Source organism: Panthera uncia (genome assembly GCF_023721935.1).
Source record: "Panthera uncia isolate 11264 chromosome D3 unlocalized genomic scaffold, Puncia_PCG_1.0 HiC_scaffold_8, whole genome shotgun sequence".
NCBI classification, from domain to species: Eukaryota; Metazoa; Chordata; class Mammalia; order Carnivora; family Felidae; genus Panthera; species Panthera uncia.
Window position 1 is genome coordinate 40680475 of NW_026057586.1, and position 20859 is coordinate 40701333.

The following is a 20859-nucleotide window of genomic DNA, read 5'->3' on the forward strand; positions in this document are numbered from 1 at the left end:
GACAAGAGAGAGAGAAAAGGGGAGAAATAGAAAGTCAAGAAGAGGAACTGAATTAGCAAATATTGCTTAGTGGAATTAGTCTCGGACTTCTCTCCTCTTGTGGCCAACCTAATTTTAATTCTGTTGGTTTGGCAAAGTAATATAAGCATGCTACTTCCAAATTGTTCACATGAAGTTGTATATCACCTTTCCAAAAAAATTATGTAAAGTCATGTCAACTTTTCTTTTGGACTAATTATTTGAAAGTAATTTAAGAATGCAAGTTAAAATTTTCATTTGAAATGAATAAGAACTAATATCTATTGAATGTCAGCACTTTTCTAAGTGCTTTACATGTTAATAATTCTTTTAATATCTCTAGATCCATAATGTTAGAGTCCCATTTTACAGAAGAAAAGACTGAGGAATAAATGGGTTAAGTAACTTCTTTAAAATCTTATTGCTACTAAGGGATGGTGAAAGATACCAATCCAGTCTCACTCCAGAGCTCATGGGCTTAGCCACTGAGTTACACTGTTTCTCATATTATTAAAAATTTGAATCTATAATAGCCAGTATGATTTTTCTGTTGGGAAAGGATTATTTCAAAATATAACAATTAAGATTTTAATATTTGAGTGTATATATAATTTCCTCTAGAAGGGAAAAAAAGTTAAGTTGATTTCTTACCATCTATAGATAGAATTGTTCCTTGGTATTTCCCCCCAAGCATTTTATATTGTTCCATGGTAACTGCATTTCTCAAAGTAATTATGCCTGTTCTTGAGTCAATATCAAGTAGGTTAGCAGGATTATTTCCCATTACATATCTGTATTTGAAGAAAACAGTACAAATTAATGTTAGCTATCTAAAAGAGAAACAGAGAGACAGAGATTTTGATTATAAAACACATATTTCAAGTCAGTAGTTATAACCCCTGGATATTATTTTTGATTATTAGAGACTTTATTTTTTATCAGGGAAGTGCCACCACATTCAGAAATAGAAAAGGTTTGGGGTGCCTGGGTGGCTCAGCTAGTTGAGCATCAAACTCTTGATTTTGGCTCGGGTCATGAACCCAGGGTGGTGTGAGATCAAGCCCCGAGTCAGGCTCCTTGCTGAGTGTGGAGCCTGTTTAAGATTCTCTCTCTCTCTCTCTCTCTCTCTCTCTCTCTCTCTCTTTCTCTCTCTTTTTCTTCCCCCCTGCTCTTCTCCCCCACTCTCTCTCTCTCTAAAAAATTTTTTTAAAAAATAAATAGGAAAGGTTTAAATTTAAGAAAAATAAATTGCTGGCAGCCATTTCTAATGGAATATCTCTTATGCCCACTTGGATGTCAGAATCATCTTTGATGCTCAAAGTCTCATTTTCATTTGGTTTTGGTAGCATCAGAACTATCCTGGAAGACCCAGATCCTGGAACTCCCTGGGCTGCTTCTAATTCTAAACTGTTCTCTTCCCTAAGAAGTTAAGTTACTTCTCCATCAGTTTGTGGTTTCATTCTCTCCCAATTTTTACTCCCCCTTCTCATATTCACAATGACTTTATAGGGCTTCTGTTGAATTTCCTTCTCATTTACATATTTGTTAAACATTGCTTAGATAACTCTGTCTCAGGCACTGTGAAACTCAAAGACTAGATGGGAGGGGATGGGGAGGGATGGTCCGCCCTCAATGAACTCACATCTGTGGAGTACAAAGAGAGTGTATCATTATTCAATGCTGATTATAAAGTGAAGAGAGTAGCTGAAATGAGCTAACTAAATCTAATTGATTTCAGTCTGGGCAGATCTGCAATGGGAAAATCAGTCCATCAGATCTTCTGGGAGAATAACCATGATATGTGGTAATCAGCTAATTGGTCAATAAAATACATAAACACAGAAATGTCAAACTTCCAATATTTTCCACATTTTACACCTTTACTTTTTTTACATCTTACATTTGCACAATTTTTTATGTTTTCTTAAGTTAAAAGCTCTAAATTAAACAATTCAGTAGTTAGTACTTTTCATGATTGAATGACGGCTTCAAAAATAGAGAAAAGTATTTTAATTTGGATACTTAAAATTTCTAAAGAGAACACACTGTATTTAAGTTCAATATATGGTAAAAGTTATTTGGAGAATATCAGTCTTACCTAACAGTTGTTGAAGCTACACCTGTGTCAAGGTCAGTAGCTATAAAGTCTCCCACTTTATAATTTTGTCCCATGTTGCTAGTCACTACATATGTCTTTGAACCTGGACGGAACACTGCGCCTTCAATTACATTTAACACAGTCACAGAGATGGCGGTTGCTGTGAGTTTGTATTGAGACATAACTGAATGATGAAATTCAGCTTTATTTCTGACACCAATACTAAGTTGCAGATTCTTCATATCTTCATAATCTAGGGGCTAGAAATGACAGAGTGAAATAGTTTTACTATAAGAAAAAAACATTTTGGAAGAAAGGCAAATCCTTTGGTAATAGGCCAGAAAACTCTTACATCTCTTTCTTTAATTAAATATAAATACATATACATACATGCTCTATTCTTTCTTTAATTCAATACAAACACATGAAAATATAGCAAGAAAAAAATCCAATTGTCCTAGGTCCTTTGTCAAAACAGTTGGTAATATATGACATGAATTTTAATTATACATCAAGCAAATTAAAAACTTAAAATATATAGATGCATTTTGTCTTTTGTCTTTTGCATTTTGTAGCAAAAAGACAGTTTATGTTAGCTTCTTTCATTTCATTTTTCTCAAAAAGTAGATCTAGGGGCACTCGGGTGGCTGAGTTGGTTAAGTGTTCAACTCTTGATTTCAGCTCAGGTCATGATCACATGGTTTGTGGAATTGAGCCCTGCGAACCCCACATGGGGCTCTGCTGTGACTTCACAGAGTCTGCTTGCGATTCTCTCTCCCCCTTTCTTTGCCCCTCTCCTTCTTATGCATACATACTCTCTCTCTCAAAAATAAACATTTTTTTTTAAAGTAGCCTTATTTATTACAAAGTATGGACCAAATATATAGTGCATTCAATCATTTCACTTTTTACCCATAAAGTACTATTTAGAAGAAATTTTACTTCTGTAAATGTGACTTCTTTCAATAAGTCTAGTAATCAGAGTATAAAAATAATAAAAATCCTTATTTTCTTCAGTATATTCTGGAAAAAATTTATTTCATATTATAAAATAATCAAGTAGTCATTTTCATTATGAAAGTTGGTGTCAATTCACCACTTATGAAATTCACAAACAACTATGCATTATGCCCATAAGTTCCAAGTGTATTTTTCTAAATTTTCATGTGAGAGTAATTTAGATGACCATCGATTCATACATCAAACTCTCCACTTAGTACATTTTTTTGAATTTGTTTAATGTTTATTTATTTTTGAGAGAGAGAGAGAGAGAGAGAGAGAGAGAGAGAATGAGTGGGGGAGGGGCAGAGAGAGAGGGAGGCACAGAATCTGAAACAGGCTCCAGGTTCTGAGCTGTCAGCACAGCCTGACATGGGGCTCAAACTAGGGAACAGTGAGATCATGACTTAGGCTGAAGTGGGATGCTTAGCCAACTGAGCCACCCAGGCACCCCTCCATTTAGTACAATTTTTGATCCTTGCTATAATGTTGGCTTCATTTGTAATTCCAAGAAAGTCTATAATATCATGTATACATATATATTACACATAATTATAATAAAGGAATTAATATAGGATGTCATGCCTGGAAGAAAAATCAACATTATTCCTATTTTATGGATAGAGATATTGAAGATAAATAGACTAATTTTTAAAAGTAATGTAGTTATTTGGGATGAAAAAGATTAGGACTCATTTTCCCCAGTATGGAATCCTATATAGAACAGAGGAGACAATATGAACTTATAGCTAGAGAAACCTATGTTTGAATGTCAGCCGTACCACTTACTAGCTATCAGAACTCGAACAGGTTACATACTGTCTCTGAACCTCAGTGTATTTATCTGCAATATGGGCATATAACCTAATTTGCAGGGATGCTGTGAGGAATAAACTAAAACATCTGCATCCTACGTCAGGAAATAGAAGCTATAGGCATAGTGACACTTTATGAAGACATGAGATAAATGATCACACATTCTTATGGGGACAGAATTCTTAGAAGTCTGTTTCCCAGGACTATTCTGAAAGAAGGAAATAGTTTTAAAAATTACTATGTTTTGCCATAAAGAATGCATACAATCCATCTTCTAGCACAGGCTGAAACCTTCACTATCAGCTCCCCAGGAGTCACATTCTCTTTTTCTCACATCTTAGAGGAAATTCTACCTCTGGCACATGTGGTGGGTCATCAATGTAGGGGGGACATAGGAGAATTCTGTTGACTTGGACCAAATCTTTGTTGCTTGGACCAAATCTCTAGCATATTTGTGTTCATAATAAGCCTTGGTCAGCAGCCACAGGGAGATGGGACTGTGATAATTCTATAATGACAGTAATTTAATTTTAATTTTATAAAAACACACTGGAGAACTAAACTTTTAATTACATGATAAATATTCTTAGTGCATATTAATTAATGTACATTATTGACACAGACACATTTTTAGAAGGCCATGTTCAATCTGCTTAAAAATATTCTTCAAAGGTCTGAAACTGAACCTTAAGGGTTACTCATACTTTGTTGTGAGTGTACAATAAGATTCATTTTTAGAATTCTCTTAATTTATATGATCTGTGAAGGCATAGTGTATTAATAGAAGAGACTGTCAAGTTCAAGTTTAATGCCTGGCTTCATAAAGTGATGTAAGCGGAAAAATGGTAAAAAAGCTCTATGTCATATATCATTTTAAAACACTGTATTTTATTCTTTTACTCAATTTTGTGAGATGTTAACATTTTAAGATTAACATTTTGAAAAAGACTAAAAAACTAAATTATTTAGGGTAATTATACCATACCTTAACAACCTTTAAAATTCCCACATTTGTTCTTTCATTCATTTCTATGTCAAACCAACCTCCTTCATTTCCAGAGATAAAGAAAATGACTGCTATCCAGTTAGCTGAGTACTCTTCGTCCAAGTCAATTACTCTAATCTGGGCCAAATTTGAATGCAGAGCATTTTCTTCAATACTAACAGAATACTGAAAGAAGAAGGAAAAAAAAAATTTAACACCAACTGTGTGAGTGAGAGAAGAACTATACCAGATTTTCAGAGAATGTTTACGGTCATTCATTATTTAGAAAAGAGATCTGTGTTTATAGTCTCATGCTTCGTTGTCCAAATACACATATTTTGCCCAGGTATTATGTACACAAACACAAGACAATGTACGTGTTTGTTTACATTTGGGTTTTATGTGACTAAAACTATCACGTGTCCCTATGAATAGAATCATTTGAACAAATTTTAGAATTAAAGTTATTAATTCCAAGGACAAACACTTACTGAAGACTGTTCCAAGTACGGGATGTTATCATTAACGTCAAGGATTTTAATGTTGCATTCACACTCTGCTGACATGCCATCTGCCCCACCGTCTCGGTCTGAGCCTCTCACAGCAAGGGAATACTGGCTGTATTGCTAAAAGCACACATATCAAAACACATTACAAAACATATCACAGTTGATCTAGACAGTCCTGATTCTGCCTCATGCAAAGTTCTTTTAGAATGTTAATTCAACGTAAATCTATGATTAAGACAGGGTAACAGAGAATATTGAAAATCCGCAGATCTCAATGAATCAATATAGCAGTTCTTTCTTTCTTTCTTTCTTTCTTATCTTTGAGACAGAGAGAGACAGAGCATGAGCAGGGGAGGGGCAGAGAGAGAGGGAGACACAGAATCCAAAGCAGGCTCCAGGCTCTGAGCTGTCAGCACAGAGCCCGACGCGGGGCTCGAACTCAAGGACTGTGAGATCATGACCTGAGCCGAAGTCAGACACTCAACTGACTGAGCCACCCAGGCGCCCCAAGCAGTTGGTACTTCTATTTCCAGCAATGCTTATCCAGCGTCATTTAAAAGAAACAACACTTTTAAAGGCCTCATTCCTTATTATATGTCCAGGGTTGAAAAAGTTTATAAAGTGACCAAAAGTTTATAAAATGACCAAAATGGTCAGGAGGAGAGAGATTAAGGTTTACCAAGAATTAATGGCATGAAAATTCCAAACCGTAAATAATCAGCCATGGAATGTGCAAGAAGAATAAAGACATAAGAAATGATTTGCATTTCTGGGGGGTGGGAGTGGTAGGTGGAAGCAGTGGCGTTATTGATGATCCGTCTTCTTGATTCTACTCAATGGTGCTTAAATTTTTACAAGCTAGAAAAAATCGTGAAGCCTTTTCCAGACACATGCATACACACATCCTCATTCAAGATTGTGGATATCATTTTATAGGATTCATAGTTAGAGACATCATGAGGGCTCTCCGTGGTCTCTACGTTAAAAATATCTGCTCTGGTGGCCTGCCAGTGACTGCAGAGTTCCTTTAATATTTAGGGCTCTTCACCACTAAAAGTCTTGTGACATGAAAGGAATTCCATTGGGCTCTTTAAGGAAGTTTAAGAGAGAAAATGTTAATAGTTAATTTCTTCTGATGGTTGTTTTCAAACAAGTGAAAAAGGAGATACAGGTGACTTAGGAACTGATAGTTTTGGGATCATTAAACAGTGTGAAAATAATCTCATTTATCCTAAATGTAGGAGTCATTAATAGGGGAATCATCATTTCAAAATAACTATAATAATTAAACTAAAATTTAATTAACTATCCATTCAAAAATAAAACTTCTTCATTTATATCCCCCAAATACATACAGACCTGGTAAATCCTATCAATATTTTTTAAAAGATGAAAATGTTGATACTTTTATATTAAATAATGGGACCACATGACATTAATAGATTCTAACTTGATTCTAACTTGCTAACAATCACTCATTATTTTCTTATTTGTAAATGAGAAGGTTGGTCTGGATGTTACTCAATTCCTTTCCATCATACTGATTCTGTGATTCATTTCCCAAAGTAATCAGTGGTCTGTCAGTAGGTGAGATATAGGAAGGAAAAAGAAGAGTTCTGTTGTCAGATGAGCTTAGGATATTCTGGGCTAAAAGAAAGATAAACAAGTTTCTTAGCTTGTAGGAATTCTTAGAGCTTCTACCATGTTCATGCACTGTGACTCGCCAAGATGGGGGATGTAATAGCAACTGTTTCTTAAATCTATTTCATTATAGAACACATTAAAAAAATAGAGCTTTTAGGGGTGCCTGGATGACTCAGTCGATTAAGCATCTGACTTTGGCTCAGGTCATGATTTCGCAGTTTGTGAGTTCGAGCCCCGTGTCAGGCTTCGTGCTGACAGCTCAGAGCCTGGAGCCTGCTTTGGATTCTGTGTCTCCCTCTCTCTCTGCCCCTCCCCCACTCATGCTCTGTCCCTCAAAAATAAATAAACATTAAAAAATAGAAAAAAATAGAGACTTTGCCTCTGCCTTATGGATATTCTCATGTGCTTTCAGAATCTAGTTGTCTTAAATTGAGGTAATTCTTAGGTAGGATTGAATGAAAAGTGACAGTTTAAAATGTATTTGTGGAATTCTCATTTTTTTCATTTTGAAGATATTTGTTATACCATTACCATTACGTGAAAATTTAAACATATTGCTTTCTTTTTCTTTCTTAGATACTCTTGCTTTTAGAGTCACTTCCTTGGAAACTAACAGACCAATCAAAGAAAAAGAATATTACCTCTCTGTCTAGAAAATTATTCATTGTTCGAATTTCTCCAGTGTTTCTATTGATAATAAACATTGGTGAATCAGAAGGTTCCTGTCTTATGATCTTGAAGGCTATTTTTGAGTTCAAATTATTTGGTTCATCTGCATCAGTAGCATTGAGTCTCATCACCAGTGTATCTAGAAATCAAGAAAAATTGGTTGGAAATGGACAGTTTGCATTTTTGTTATAATACAGTATATTGCTTTTTTAACAAGTGTTAAAGTTGGTTGGTCCGTATAAGGTATGCTCTACCATTTTCCCTGTCTACTTCAACAGCTTAGCTCCTTTCTAAACTTTTGCCTATACAAAAAGATCACATTTTCCCAGGAACTTACACATTTCTGACAGTTAGAAAACAAAGATATGTTTTATTCTGTGTTTCCTTTTCATGTTTTAGTATTATCCTTTTTTTAAAGCCTACTGTGGTGAAACAAATGATATCAAGGCCAGACCAACTTTTTCCCAACTATAGAACTTACTAGCTATATAATCTTGGCTTCAGTGTCCACCCCTACAAATGGGGAAGATAATAGTACTGTGTTCATTGAGCTCATGAGAGAATTAAACAGTTTAATGAGAAAAAATTATAGGAAGTTCCCATTGGCTTAGTTCTGTTTTGCATGGTCCTTAGTGAAGCGGTAGGTAACAAATAGGTTTAAAGAGATGCTTAACTACATACTTTGTCTTATCCCTTATCTTTTCCGTGAATCTTATAAACAGTTTTGATGAAGGACACTAGAGAAGGAAAAGCTGCCAGTGTTCATGAGCTAGAATTCTTCTTTACATTCAGTCTTTTTTAGCACAAGTGCCTTGTCTGTAAACACAAATGCAAGAGATATCTCCCTTCTCACTGTGTGCACACACACGCACTTGCCTCTCAAGAATGGTACTAAGGAAAACAAACAGTGGATTTCTATTCCATTTTTCTTTTCTATATTGTGTGAATTTTTACAGCAAACATTTTTAGAGTGATATTTTATAAGGGATACCTATTCAAAGTATACGTTTAGTATTTTAATAAATAAAAGTACACTGTAAGGATTTTTGGAATTTATAGTAAATTATACCACTCAAAGATCAAAAGTAACTATGGTGAGTTGAAGTTTTGAATTTAAATGAGAAATCATCACTGCTGTTTTAAATATATTTAGGACAATCTTCCCTGGTGTGCTAGACAGTTTTCCCAAGTGACTCAATATTTGGCAGTTAAAATGTTGCCATTTACAGTAATCCATGAGGAGGACATTATACCTTCAGATAGTCAAAACTCTTACAAATAAATGCTCTACCAAGTTTATAGGTTTTCTGGTGCCCCGTAACTAACCACTTGGGACCATCAGCTTTCACTATGCATGAAGGGGCCAAACAAGGTTAAGGTTATAGTACATTCCAAATACATAAAATAAGTAATTTGAGTAAAAAGCAAGGAAAACCTATATTTATGACATCATATATAAAAAGGGAAAACAAGTTTTGCTTTGTGTTTATTTACTGTCAACAAAAACTCTTGAAGATTGTGGTCACAAAATAGATGGCCTGGAAGTGATTTCTACTAACGACTTGAAAGTAGGTTAACAAAAAAAAAAAAAGGCAGCATGAACAGAAATGGATGAGATTTGCCCTTCAGAACAGCTGGGCTGGGAGGCTAAATTCTCCCAGTGCCCTGGCTACCACCGTACAAAGTACTTTTGGGATTTCTCCCGAGGGGTCTACAACTGAGCTGGTGCGTGAGTTACATGAGAAGACCCTTCTCATTTCTTTGGAGTTGTTTCTTGTGTGTGCCAGATTGGAGCTACTTCCATAGTTAAAGGGAAGCCACTATGGAGACTTCTTGTGCTTTTCTGTTCTGGTTGCTTTTCTATACTTAATCTTTTACATTCATGATGACGTAGTACCTTCACATAGGTTGGCCTCTCGTTGCTTGGCTGTGAAGAGTGATCTGGAAGTCAGTATATTCTTGTTTACTTCATAAAATGAATTACTTACTTGCATTAGAATTTTCTTCTATTTGTCCCAGAAAAGTAGACATAGAAAATACTGGAGGGTTGTCATTTATATCCAAAACCCTGACTCTGAGCTCGAGAGGCCTCTCTAAATCTTGACCCATGGAATTCAGAGCCCGGCAATAGATCTAGGGGAGAAGATAAGAATAATTATTTGGTGCAACAGATACTTATTAAGTTTTTATTTTGTTTGGACACTATGCTAGGTGTTGTGGGTAACCAAAAAAATAAATAAATAAATAAGACCTATTATTTGCTACAGAAGGTAGATGCAAGCAGTACTTAGAATCAATAAGGGGAGGCAAACACAAACTCAAAATACCATTTGAGAAAAGGTAACATAAGTTATTTAGAAGAAGATTTAACATACTGTAACATTATAGGGGGATGTAATTATTGAGAGAGATCTTGAAGGAGAATTTCAGCAAGTGGAACTGGGAATTGGCAAGATGTTCCAAGCAAAGGGTTTTATGTGAGGAAAGAAGCAGAGTAATGAAAATGCATTATTTGAAATTAGGAGTCAGGGCTATTGGCTTGGAGGATGGGGTAAAGGAGGCATCAAAGAAAGGGAGTATTTGGTAAGCTTAAGTGGTGACTATGTGGGTGTCTGTATTATTATTGTAGCTGCTGTTATTGTTATTATTCATATATGAAGTGTACATAAGTATAATGGATGCTATTTTACCCATGTGGTATATCATATAAAAATGCATTGTGCTTCAAGAAAAGCTAATAGGTTGGCATGGTGACTCAGAGGTTTTGTGAGTAAACATTGTCAGAGGTAAGGCAGGAGTATAGATTTGGAATAGAAGGCTAAGGAATTGAAGTAGCCTAAGGAGTACAAACAGGCAGTGTGACTGAAAGCACAAACATCCATTACTATTTGAAGGTGTTTGGGCACATGGGTTGATGGGGATTTTTTCATGTTTATTTATTTATTTTGAGAGAGAGACAGAGTGCAAGGGAGCACGAGTGGGGGAGGGGCAGACAGAGGGAGAGAGAGAATCCCAAGCAGTCTCAGAACTGACAGCACAAAGCCCCTTGTGGGTCTCGATCTCACAAGCCGTGAGATCATGACCTGAGCAGAAATCAAGTTGGACCCCAGGCACCCCTGGATTGAAGGGGCTTTAACCGAGTGAGCTTACAAGATCAAGGAAGGTTTTCTTTATTTCCTTTTCATTTTAAGTATTAACAAGTGTTGATCATGATGATAGATGGACATGGAAGCAGCCAATGGAGAAAGCAGAAGAGAGATGAAAACAAAGTTGATAGAATAAGGTTCTTGAAGAAACAGATAATTATGGAACAATGGATATCTTGGGGATAAACTCTGGGGAAAAAGCAGAAAATTAATTTTATTTTTGGATTTAATGCAGAACATTTCTGAGATGGGGGAGAGAGAATTAATTGTGGGAATGTTTGACAGAAGGCTTCACACTTTTTAGCGAAGTTGGTCATCAGGTCAGCTGCTTAAAGTGCAAATGAAGCTGAGGGTTTGGACTTTTGTCCCAGCCACTCTCAAGAATGGAAGTGTGATTCAGTTAAGGATGGATTAGAGTATTTCCAAAGCACGTTCTGAGCTCAGGTGAGACTGAGCAATGTGAATTTATATTAAAGTATGTTTATTCAGAAAAGGCTCCCTTAGTAACTCAAAAATAATCTCTCAGGATTGGAGTTAAAGAGAAGCAATTATTCTCAACTGAATTAAAGAAAAAGAAATAAGGGGGCACCTGGGTGGCTCGGTCAGTTAAGCGTCTGACTCAGGCTCAGGTCATGATCTCATGGTTTGTGAGTTCAATTCCGCATCGGGCTCTGTGCTGACAGCCCAGAGCCTGGAGCCTGCTTCGGATTCTGTGTCTCCCTCTCTCTCTGTCCCTCCCCTGCTCTCATTCTGTCTTGCTCTCTCTCAAGAATAAATAAAAATATTAAAAAAATATTTAAAAAAAAGGAGTAAGAGTTAGGTACTTGCCCTCCCAAACAAATATTCTAGCTTGCCACTGGAGACAGACCAGAGGCTAACATTTTTGGTAAGGCATTTTATAAAGGCATTTCTCCTAATCTTACTTTGGTTCTGTTGGGTCATGAGATGCTCATGAATTGAGACAATCAAAAATGTCTCATATTGGGATTCCTGAAATCAAATCAAATGATCTGAGCTTAAGGTATTCCAAAAATAATTTGAGCCTGAACATATGTATTACATGGAGCCCACTTACAATGAAAAAAGGGGTGACCTCTCGATCAACTATGGATGTTATATTAATTTCACCAGTTTTTTGATTAATAATGAAGATTCCATAAGGTGGCTGATCAATTCCTACTCCAGAGATGCGGTATGTAACTTGCTGGTTTGCAGCACAATCTGAGTGAATCTGCAGAGAGAGCACAGGTGAAAATATTACAGAGAGCAAATAGAAAGTGTTATGTTTGATAAACAACAGCCATCTTTCCCAAGAACTATTCAATGTGAGTACCTGTTTTCTTTTGGGAAATGCTGGAAATAGATATTTTTCTAGTTATAGCTGTAGTATTTTCCATAATAACTGGCAGTGTAATAAAAGAAATTCAATTCCATTTCTACCAAATAAGAAAATAATAAAATATCACCTTAATAAATGCAGGACTATGCAGTCACCATTCGTTCATTCATTCATTCATTCATTCATTCAACATTTACAATTGTCTGTGTTATTTTCAGGTTCTGTGCTAGCACTGGCTCTAGAGTAGGGAACTCCTTGCCCTCTCAAGGAGTTTAGCAATGTTGTCATCATATAACTTTGGTCTCCTGATTCAAAACGTTTTTTAAATGTAAAGTTTCAGAAGAGAATTGGAAGTAGATTTATGTAGGTAACAAGAGTTATCTGACGCTTTGTAGAAGTTCTTAATTCTGAAAATGGGGAGGATGTGATATCAGAAAAGGAAGGAGATCATCCCAAATAAATGACTTGTAGAAACTGGGATTCTTTCTTTGAAATAAAATATTATAGGACTCTATGCAACTCTGACTGGGGAGTCTGTATATCTATCTGAATGTGTGTATATTTGTATATGTGTTTATGTATGTATATATATTTTTGTCTGTGAATCTGTGTGTGGGGATGTATTTATGAGTGTGTGTGTGTGTGTGTGTGTGTCTTTGTACAAAGGAAGATATACAAGAGAATATGAAAGAGAGTGCATTGTGAATTCTTACTTAAAAAGCCAAAAGTAGGTATTCAATTCTAATCAATCAAGGCAGAAAGAATACACATTGAAATAGTCCCTCTGAGTATGCTGAGTGTTAAATTCATTATTTAAATCACTATATTTTTGGGGGCGCATTGTGGCTCAGTCAGTTAAGTGACTGATTTTGGCTCAGGTCATGATCTCATGGTTCATGGGTTTAAACCCCATTTGGGACTCTGTGCTTACAACTCAGAGCCTGGAGTCTGCTTCCGATTCTGTGTCTCCCTCTCTCTCTGCCCCACCCCTGCTCGTGCTCTGTCTCTCTCTGCCTCTCAAAATAAATAAAAAATGTTAAAAAAAATTTAAATCACTATATTTTTCTACCTAGAATTTGGGTAACATATGGTCACTTGTATTTATTTTACCAATGAGGTTAGTCAATGTTTGTTTACCCATGTGCCTAAATTTCTTAATTTATCCTTTTAGTGGTTCAGTTTTCATAATCTAAGTGACTATAATTCTGTTTTGTGTTATAACTTCTTGGTGATTTATACTCATAAAATATTTAAAAGGCATTTTCTTTTGAGCTTTAACCACCCTATCCATTCTGACTTTCGATTCTATGCTTTGGGGTGGATACTTACTTTGGCAATTGGGTTCCTCTTTGAATTGTCTTCACCTTCACGACAGGCTGCAGCGAACTTGATCCATTCACGTTTTTGCCTCCTGATTGAATGCCACTTGATGGTGCCATTTTTGGTGTTGTAATCTCTTACCTTGAATGGGCAGGATAAAGTAGTAGTATCTATTAACTTTTATTCAGAATTCTCACTCCACTGAAGGTTTTGGAGGAGAGGGTATTGTAATGTCAGAGAGGATGTTTAATTGGGAAAAATTTTTGATAATCTATTAATTTTAGCATAACATTCATTTTACTTATACGGGTGAATTTTCTTTTCTTTGGAAAATATGTTGTGACTCCCAAACCATTTTCTCAATTTTTAATTTGGAAAAAAATAGATTTGCTGTATATTACCTGGATTCTAAATTCACTGTTAACTTCCACCACCACCTATAAGAAAACAATATAATCACAACAGTTAATTTTTAATTAAGTGCTTTATAATTCATGTTATCCAATCATTTAAAAAAAATCAAACAAGTCTTGTGAGTCATTAGAATTATTTTATCATTCTGGATAGCAGATGGATCTTTCTTAACTCTCAGGTCTCGTGATGATACTGTGGATTCCTTTTCATTTTGTTTTTACTTTTCGGTTATGCTTTTCTTCTTTTTAATTTCTTTTATTTTTTAACCTCTTTTTCATTCTTCACCTACGCAGATACTCATTATCATATGAGCTAGGACATTGAACCCAGGAGGAGTGAGCGTTGGAAATTTAGGCTTTCTTAGTAAATCTTGTGCCTGAAAAGCTAGAGATACTCTAATGCTGTTCAGTGATATTCAACAGTAAGGTATGATACTTAAACTTTTGACTATAGTTTCAGGATCTGACTAGTCATAGATGGAATAGAAAAAAAAATGTTTTGGAGTGAAGAAAGGATATGAAACAGGAAGTATCTGAAAAGTTTCAGAATATTTGCTCCTTCACATTCTAATCCTAAATGGGAGATTTTCAAGTGTTTTTATTTTTATTTATTTTTTATTTTTTAAAAAATCTTTATTTATTTTTGGGAGAGACAGAGAGAGAGAGAGAGAGAGAGCGCATGAGCAGGGGAGGGGCAGAGAGAGAGGGAGACAGAGAATCTGAAGCGGGCTCCAGGCTCTGAGTTGTCAGCACAGAGCCCAACGTGGGGCTCGAACTCACAGACAGTGAGATCATGACCTGAGCCAAGGAAGCTTAACCGACTGAGCCACCCAGGTGCCCCTCAAGTGTTTTTGAAAGTCTTAAGATGGTATATTTGCTTTGAGATATGAGAATAAATAGGCCTACGATAAAAGCAAAGAATTTCTCTCCTCTGTAAAATGAGTTCCTGTTTGATGTTTCATGCTAACACTAAAAAAAAAAAAAAAAAAAAAAAAAAAAAAGAAGTGATATAAATGCATCCTCCCATAGCAAGAAGAAATTGCAGGCATTTAGGGACAAATTAGTGGGTAGCAGTTTCCATTAGTCTCTTCTTCAGATTTAAGTAATTTCCCTGTCCAACAAACAACTACTTAGGCAGAGCTCTGCCTCGTTTTGGCTCTGGCCTCAATCGTTACATATGATTTGTAAGTGAAAGATCAGGATAATTTAAATTACTTTTCTCTAAAACCCTAAAACATTTCTAAAAAGACAGACACTTATATGTTAAGTTTAATATATCAATATACTTGGGGCGTCTGGGTGGCTCAGTCGGTTAAGCATCCGACTTCGGCTCAGGTCATGATCTCGCGGTCTGTGAGTTCGAGCCCCGCGTCAGGCTCTGTGCTGACAGCTCAGAGCCTGGAGCCTGTTTCAGATTCTGTGTCTCCCTCTCTCTCTGACCCTCCCCCGTTCATGCTGTCTCTCCCTGTCTCAAAAATAAATAAATGTTAAAAAAAATATCAATATACTTAAGACATAGTAAAATACCTATCTAAAAACTTAGTGTATTTGAAGGCTAGTTGCATTTATTAAGTTTTAACTTGCACTTAGAATCATTAAAGTTGGTGTAAACCCTTGTGTTTATTTCTCTCTAAATAAGAAATTTTCAACTTCTATTTCAATTTTTTCAGAATTGCAAAGTATGAAAATTATTATTATGATTAGATTTCATCTGTATCATTGATAAAAGAAATTATAGCTGCATTATAATATACTAATAGTAGTAATTTTAAAATACAGTAAATTACTTTTTATAGTTTCAGTCTCACCACTAGATAAAAATAAAATTTTGCTTTCTAAGTACCTGTTGTTAAAAATTATTATAAATGATACTTCAGGAAAATATGTATTTTTTGGTTAATAAGAGTAGTGTAAAGAGATAATTTTTTTATAGGAATGATATATTCATTGTGTATCTTTAATGTTGATTATTATTATCACTGTTACAATTCACTGAATGGTGACTAATTACTAGACAACATATTTAGAGAAATCCATGCATTCAATCTTCAGAAATACATGTGGTCAGTGCTATAATTTAATTATCTCTATTTTACAGGTGAGGAAATTGAGTTTTGGACATTAATTTATGGCTAAATACCCTCCACAACAATTCAGCGTAAATTTGTGCTTGAGGTGTGGGTTTTACAATAAAATATAAGATAGCCTGTTCCAACTAAATTACTAAATACAACATACTGCAACGAATTAACGTTACAACTTTGAGAAGTCAAAACATTCTGATTTTAATCTAATCTCATATTAGCCTTATGATTAGGAATATTTATGTATAATAATAACAATAATAATAGTGATTCTGGGCAGAAAAAAGTAGATGGCCCAAATGGTTTGGACAAGTAACTGAAAAGTTAGTATAGAGTCCCTTGCGGGTGCAGAATTAAGATGATGTTACTTTTTGCTACCTGTGAACTCATGGGCACTCTTTTCTCTCTCATTTGTGGGTGTGGAATGGGGGTGTGGAGATGCCTTATTTGTCTATTTGGAAGCCGTTTCTTCATAGCTACAGAAGTGTGTAGGCATCTGTTATCTGTCTTGCACTTCCCTGACCACACTGCAGTGTCAGAGCCTACTGTTTGTTTTGGAGAACTATGCCAGATGACTAACAAACCTTCCAGCTTTATGAAGCTGGGTCATTCTTTTTCCCATGAGAGGCAATTTAGGCAGAAGACCAAGTAAGTTTCACCATAGTGTCAGCCTCTCAATTGAATCAGTAATTAAAAACTGCCAAGTCTGCTTAAAAATATGTTGTGTTGACATAGCCTTATTGTCTTTTGCTCAGTGTCTAGAATAAATGCTGAAACGAAGTCACTACTGGATGTTCAAAGGCAAAATAATGAGATAAAAAGAGCACTTGGTAGAGTCAGAACGCTTTCAATGTACTTCCCAAATTCTCTAAGCCTTAGTTTTCTCATTTTCAAAATGACAGGGGTAGACTAAATTATATATGGTTACCTTTCCAGTTCTAACACTAAATCTGTGTGCAGTTGGAAAATATCAAAGTTTTTTGATCACGGAAAAGGCATGATTAAATTGTGGGTTTAAAAGATTACTCTGACCACAGGTGGTGGCAAGAGACAGGATTATAGGCCACAAGCAGTGGAGTGTTCCACATCAAATCAGGCCAGAGATGAGGAAGAGCCGAAGCCGAATAGGAGCAGTGGCAGTGGTAACGGACCAGAAAGATCAAGAGAGAGATTCCACATGGTTGAATTTGACAAGGTCTGAGAGTCAAGAGAAGGAAGAAGCTGAAATGATGGCCATTTAAAAAAAAATTTTTTTTTAACATTTATTTATTTTAAGAGACAGAGAGAGGCAGAGCATGAGCAGGGGAGGGGGAGAGAGAGAGAGAGATACAGAATCTGAAGCAGGCTCCAGGCTCTGAGCTGTTTGTTAGCACAGAGCCTGACACGGGGCTCGAACTCACGAACTGCAAGACCATGGCCTGAGCTGAAGTCGGACACTCAACTGACAGAGCCACCAGGCGCCGCCCCTCCACCCAAATGATGGCCATTTTAAACCAAGAGATGAGGGGCAAGGCAGTTGCAGAATTGATCAGGTTAGAATACATTGATTTTGAGATGCTAGAGAAATGGTCGGGTGAAGGTGCTTAGCAATTTGATATACGTATCAGCACCATGAACAGTAGTTCAGGCCACATACACAGATTTGAGGGACATCTGCTTGGGTAGGGCAGTTTAAATCATGGGAGAATTTGAAGACCCAAGAGAGGAAATACAACAAAGAAACAGCCTGTGGCTGAGCGTGAAACTAGGGGAATTCCTACATTGATGGAATAGGGAACAGTGACAGAAACAAGTGACAAAGAAAAAGAGAAGAGAAATAGCCAAAGAAATGGGAAGAAAATATAATGCAGTGTCACAGATGTCAAAGGAAGAGAGAAATGAAGGAGAGATTGGATGTGAACAAGTGTCAGGTGGCATAAAAGACTTGAGCAAAGTGAATCCTGAGAATGCCTGTGACCTTCAGGAGAATCCTTCCGGCTGGATGGAACAGGTCCCTCCTGACTGAAAGGATTAGGGAATAAGATGGAGGGGAAGAGAACGTAAAGATGGCCACTTTCCTGGGTGATTTGTTTATAAAAGGAAACAAAAATGGTATCATAGAATTAGATGTGGTGTCCAAGGAAATATTCTGGGAGAGGGAGAAATGGATTTCTGAAGGTGAAGAAAATAGATTTTGATTTGAGAGAGAGGTTCAAAAAGAAATTAGTTGGTAGAAGTGTAATGGAGAGAGCAGGAGGGAATAGGCAAAAAAAAAGGGCTCTGAACGCAGACGAAGGAAGAGACGAAGGAAGAGAAAAGATCAGAGATTAAAGTCAATAGACTATGAGAGGAAGTTGAAGAAAATCGTCTGATTGATCTAGACCGTGTCCATACAGTAAGGATAAGGTGGTTTTCTGTCAGAGTACTTTGGATTCCTAAATAAATTGGAAATATGTGCTGTGGAGGCTTGTGATGGAAATTCACTTAGAAATGAATACGTTTTTAGTTTTCTTCTTTTGATAGTGAGGTTTACATTTCTTTGCAAATAATAAAATGGTCTTGAAAGTATTAAGTGATTTCTACAAGGAAACCTCTCATATATAATAATTGGGAGGTTGTCTTCCATAGCCACTTGTTAGTCATTAAGCATGAACTGCTAATGTATCGGATAACTGTATATTACATCCCAAGGATGAACCTGAGACAAAGCTAAAATATAATAATTTGCTTCTTTCGATAAACCTCCTCTTGTGTCTTTGTATTACTATCAGTTTGGAGTTGACAACACCTTCATAGGTTGATTTCTCTTATTTGTTCATTGGTTTATTTATTTATTTGATAGATTTGTATCAAATGTGTATTATGGGGATCCAAGGCTGGATTAAGTCTTTTAAAGGGCATAAGCTCTAAAAATACGATAGTAAACTTTAGGTGAAATGTAAAGTAAATGTAATAAAACACCATAGAACTAAGTGTTGGGGGAAATTCAACCTGATTGTTTCCATGTTTAATTTCTTGATTTTTTTGGAATGTGTAGGGAAAGAAAAATATCAATTATCCCACAAATGCCTTTGGATGCTCTTGCTTTGTGTAATTGAACATCTATTGAGCAATCTTGCATTATGGTGCAAGGGCATTATGAAGGATCCAAAAGTAAATCAGACACAGAATCTGCCCTCAAATAACTTACAGTCAAGTAGTTTTATGAGCAACAGACAACCATTATTTTGTGGAGATGTGGTTTTTCATTAGGCAAGTATAAAAGGCTGCACCCTATTCTCGTAGACCAATTGAGAATATAAATCAGCAGCCAATGGCACTTAAACTAATTCAACCTGCCTAAATCCATTAAAGGAATTTGCATAGCAAGCATAACCAACAAGAGTGGCCTGTCCCAGCACTCTGCAAGGGCGTTCCCTCACTGATGGAAGCATAATAAATAACTACAGTGATGAGCATACTTTCTGCCTTTTCGTTAGGCAATGCATGTTTGGACATGGGGATACTCAGCACCAATGTCCTTGAAGAATGTAGAGTGGACAGAGTTATCAGAAACTAAGTACTCTGGGTATACACAAGAGTGTTTTTTTCTATATTCATAAGACTTATTAAATAGGTGAATCTTGTCCCTTGCGGGCCAAACCTTCATATTTATTGAGACAGCATTCTCGGTGCTTCAGGTTCTTCTGTTACCTAAATCAGGCATGGCAAAATGTTTATCCTCTTTGGCAACTCAAACTAATTAAATGATGATAAACTTGCAGTCCCTGTTTTCACAAAGGTGCAAGAAGACTCTGATCCTAAATCCACAGTCAAGAACACTGTGTAAATGGAAATTATTTTCCTTAAATAGAATTTGTAAATCTTACTGAGCAGGTGAACAGAAATATTTCCATTTTCTATAAAATATTTTACTGATGTACAATTATCCATAATATATATCACTGTAAATCACTATATGCACAAGAAAGCATGAAGAATCCTCTCTTTTGCTTGTCTTCTGTTTGGTCTGTACTAGTTTGTTAATCCTTCTCTTGCTTTATGCATCAGTGAACACAATTACGGGAATTGAAGATGTCCAGTTCAAATAAGTTGATGAACTATGTAATAAAATATGTATTGTTTTCTGTGTATTTTAGCCTGTGCTGAGAAATACTCTGAAAAACTCCTGCTTATATTCCAAATGATTTCAGCTAAGTTCAAATTGTGGAGCAGGGTTATCAGGTGGTCAGAGGTTTTCTTCTGAAAGGAAATAGTAACCATGGAAAGAGCAGCAGCCAGGCTGGTATTATAAGCTGTGCAAATTGGGTTATTCTTGGTAATTGATAAAGATAGGCGTATTTGTTCTTTGAGTGTGAGTTGCAGAAGTTTTGCCTCTATAGAATTTGACGCCTTGAGATTTGTATTGATTTGTGTTGACTAATTGAATCTGGCAAAGTTGCAAGTAATTTTCAGAAATCATTAGAACTATAGAAAGTCTACTGGTTCTATTTTACTTTCCTACAGTGGCCCTGCCATACATTTTCTTATTGTCACAACCATTCACAGAGATCTCTTGTATTTGGTACATAGGCAACATTATTCTCTAGCCTAGAATATATTCCATATACCTCCTCCTCCCCCCGCCCCCCAACAATGCACTAACTTCATGGAAACAGAAAAGAAAGAACAATAAATGAGGGGTCAATAGCATTTCTTTGGCTTGCAGAATGTTAACAGGTATAAGCCATTGCCTGTCTAGGCGGCTTGTCTAAATAATGGAATAGTGGTGTGGCAGTCTTGCTTGTTGTAAGAGCAGATTCTTCAGCTTTCTTCTCCCTGATGTAACCCACTAATCTGA

The 20859-nt window shown here is 36.1% G+C and overlaps 1 protein-coding gene across 1 annotated transcript in view; it reads right to left on the reverse strand.

Moving 5' to 3' along the window:
* The window catches only part of DSG1 (desmoglein 1), a 58908-nt gene that overhangs the window by 11581 nt on the left and 26468 nt on the right, over positions 1-20859 (reverse strand). Inside the window, exons 3-11 of the mRNA XM_049619563.1 lie at positions 13945-13980; positions 13553-13723; positions 11960-12115; positions 9727-9871; positions 7711-7877; positions 5408-5542; positions 4917-5102; positions 2117-2376; positions 670-809 (exon numbers count right to left, since the gene is read on the reverse strand). Of these exons, the coding sequence (XP_049475520.1) occupies positions 670-809; positions 2117-2376; positions 4917-5102; positions 5408-5542; positions 7711-7877; positions 9727-9871; positions 11960-12115; positions 13553-13723; positions 13945-13980 (1396 nt within the window). The remainder of the gene's footprint in view (positions 1-669; positions 810-2116; positions 2377-4916; positions 5103-5407; positions 5543-7710; positions 7878-9726; positions 9872-11959; positions 12116-13552; positions 13724-13944; positions 13981-20859) is intronic.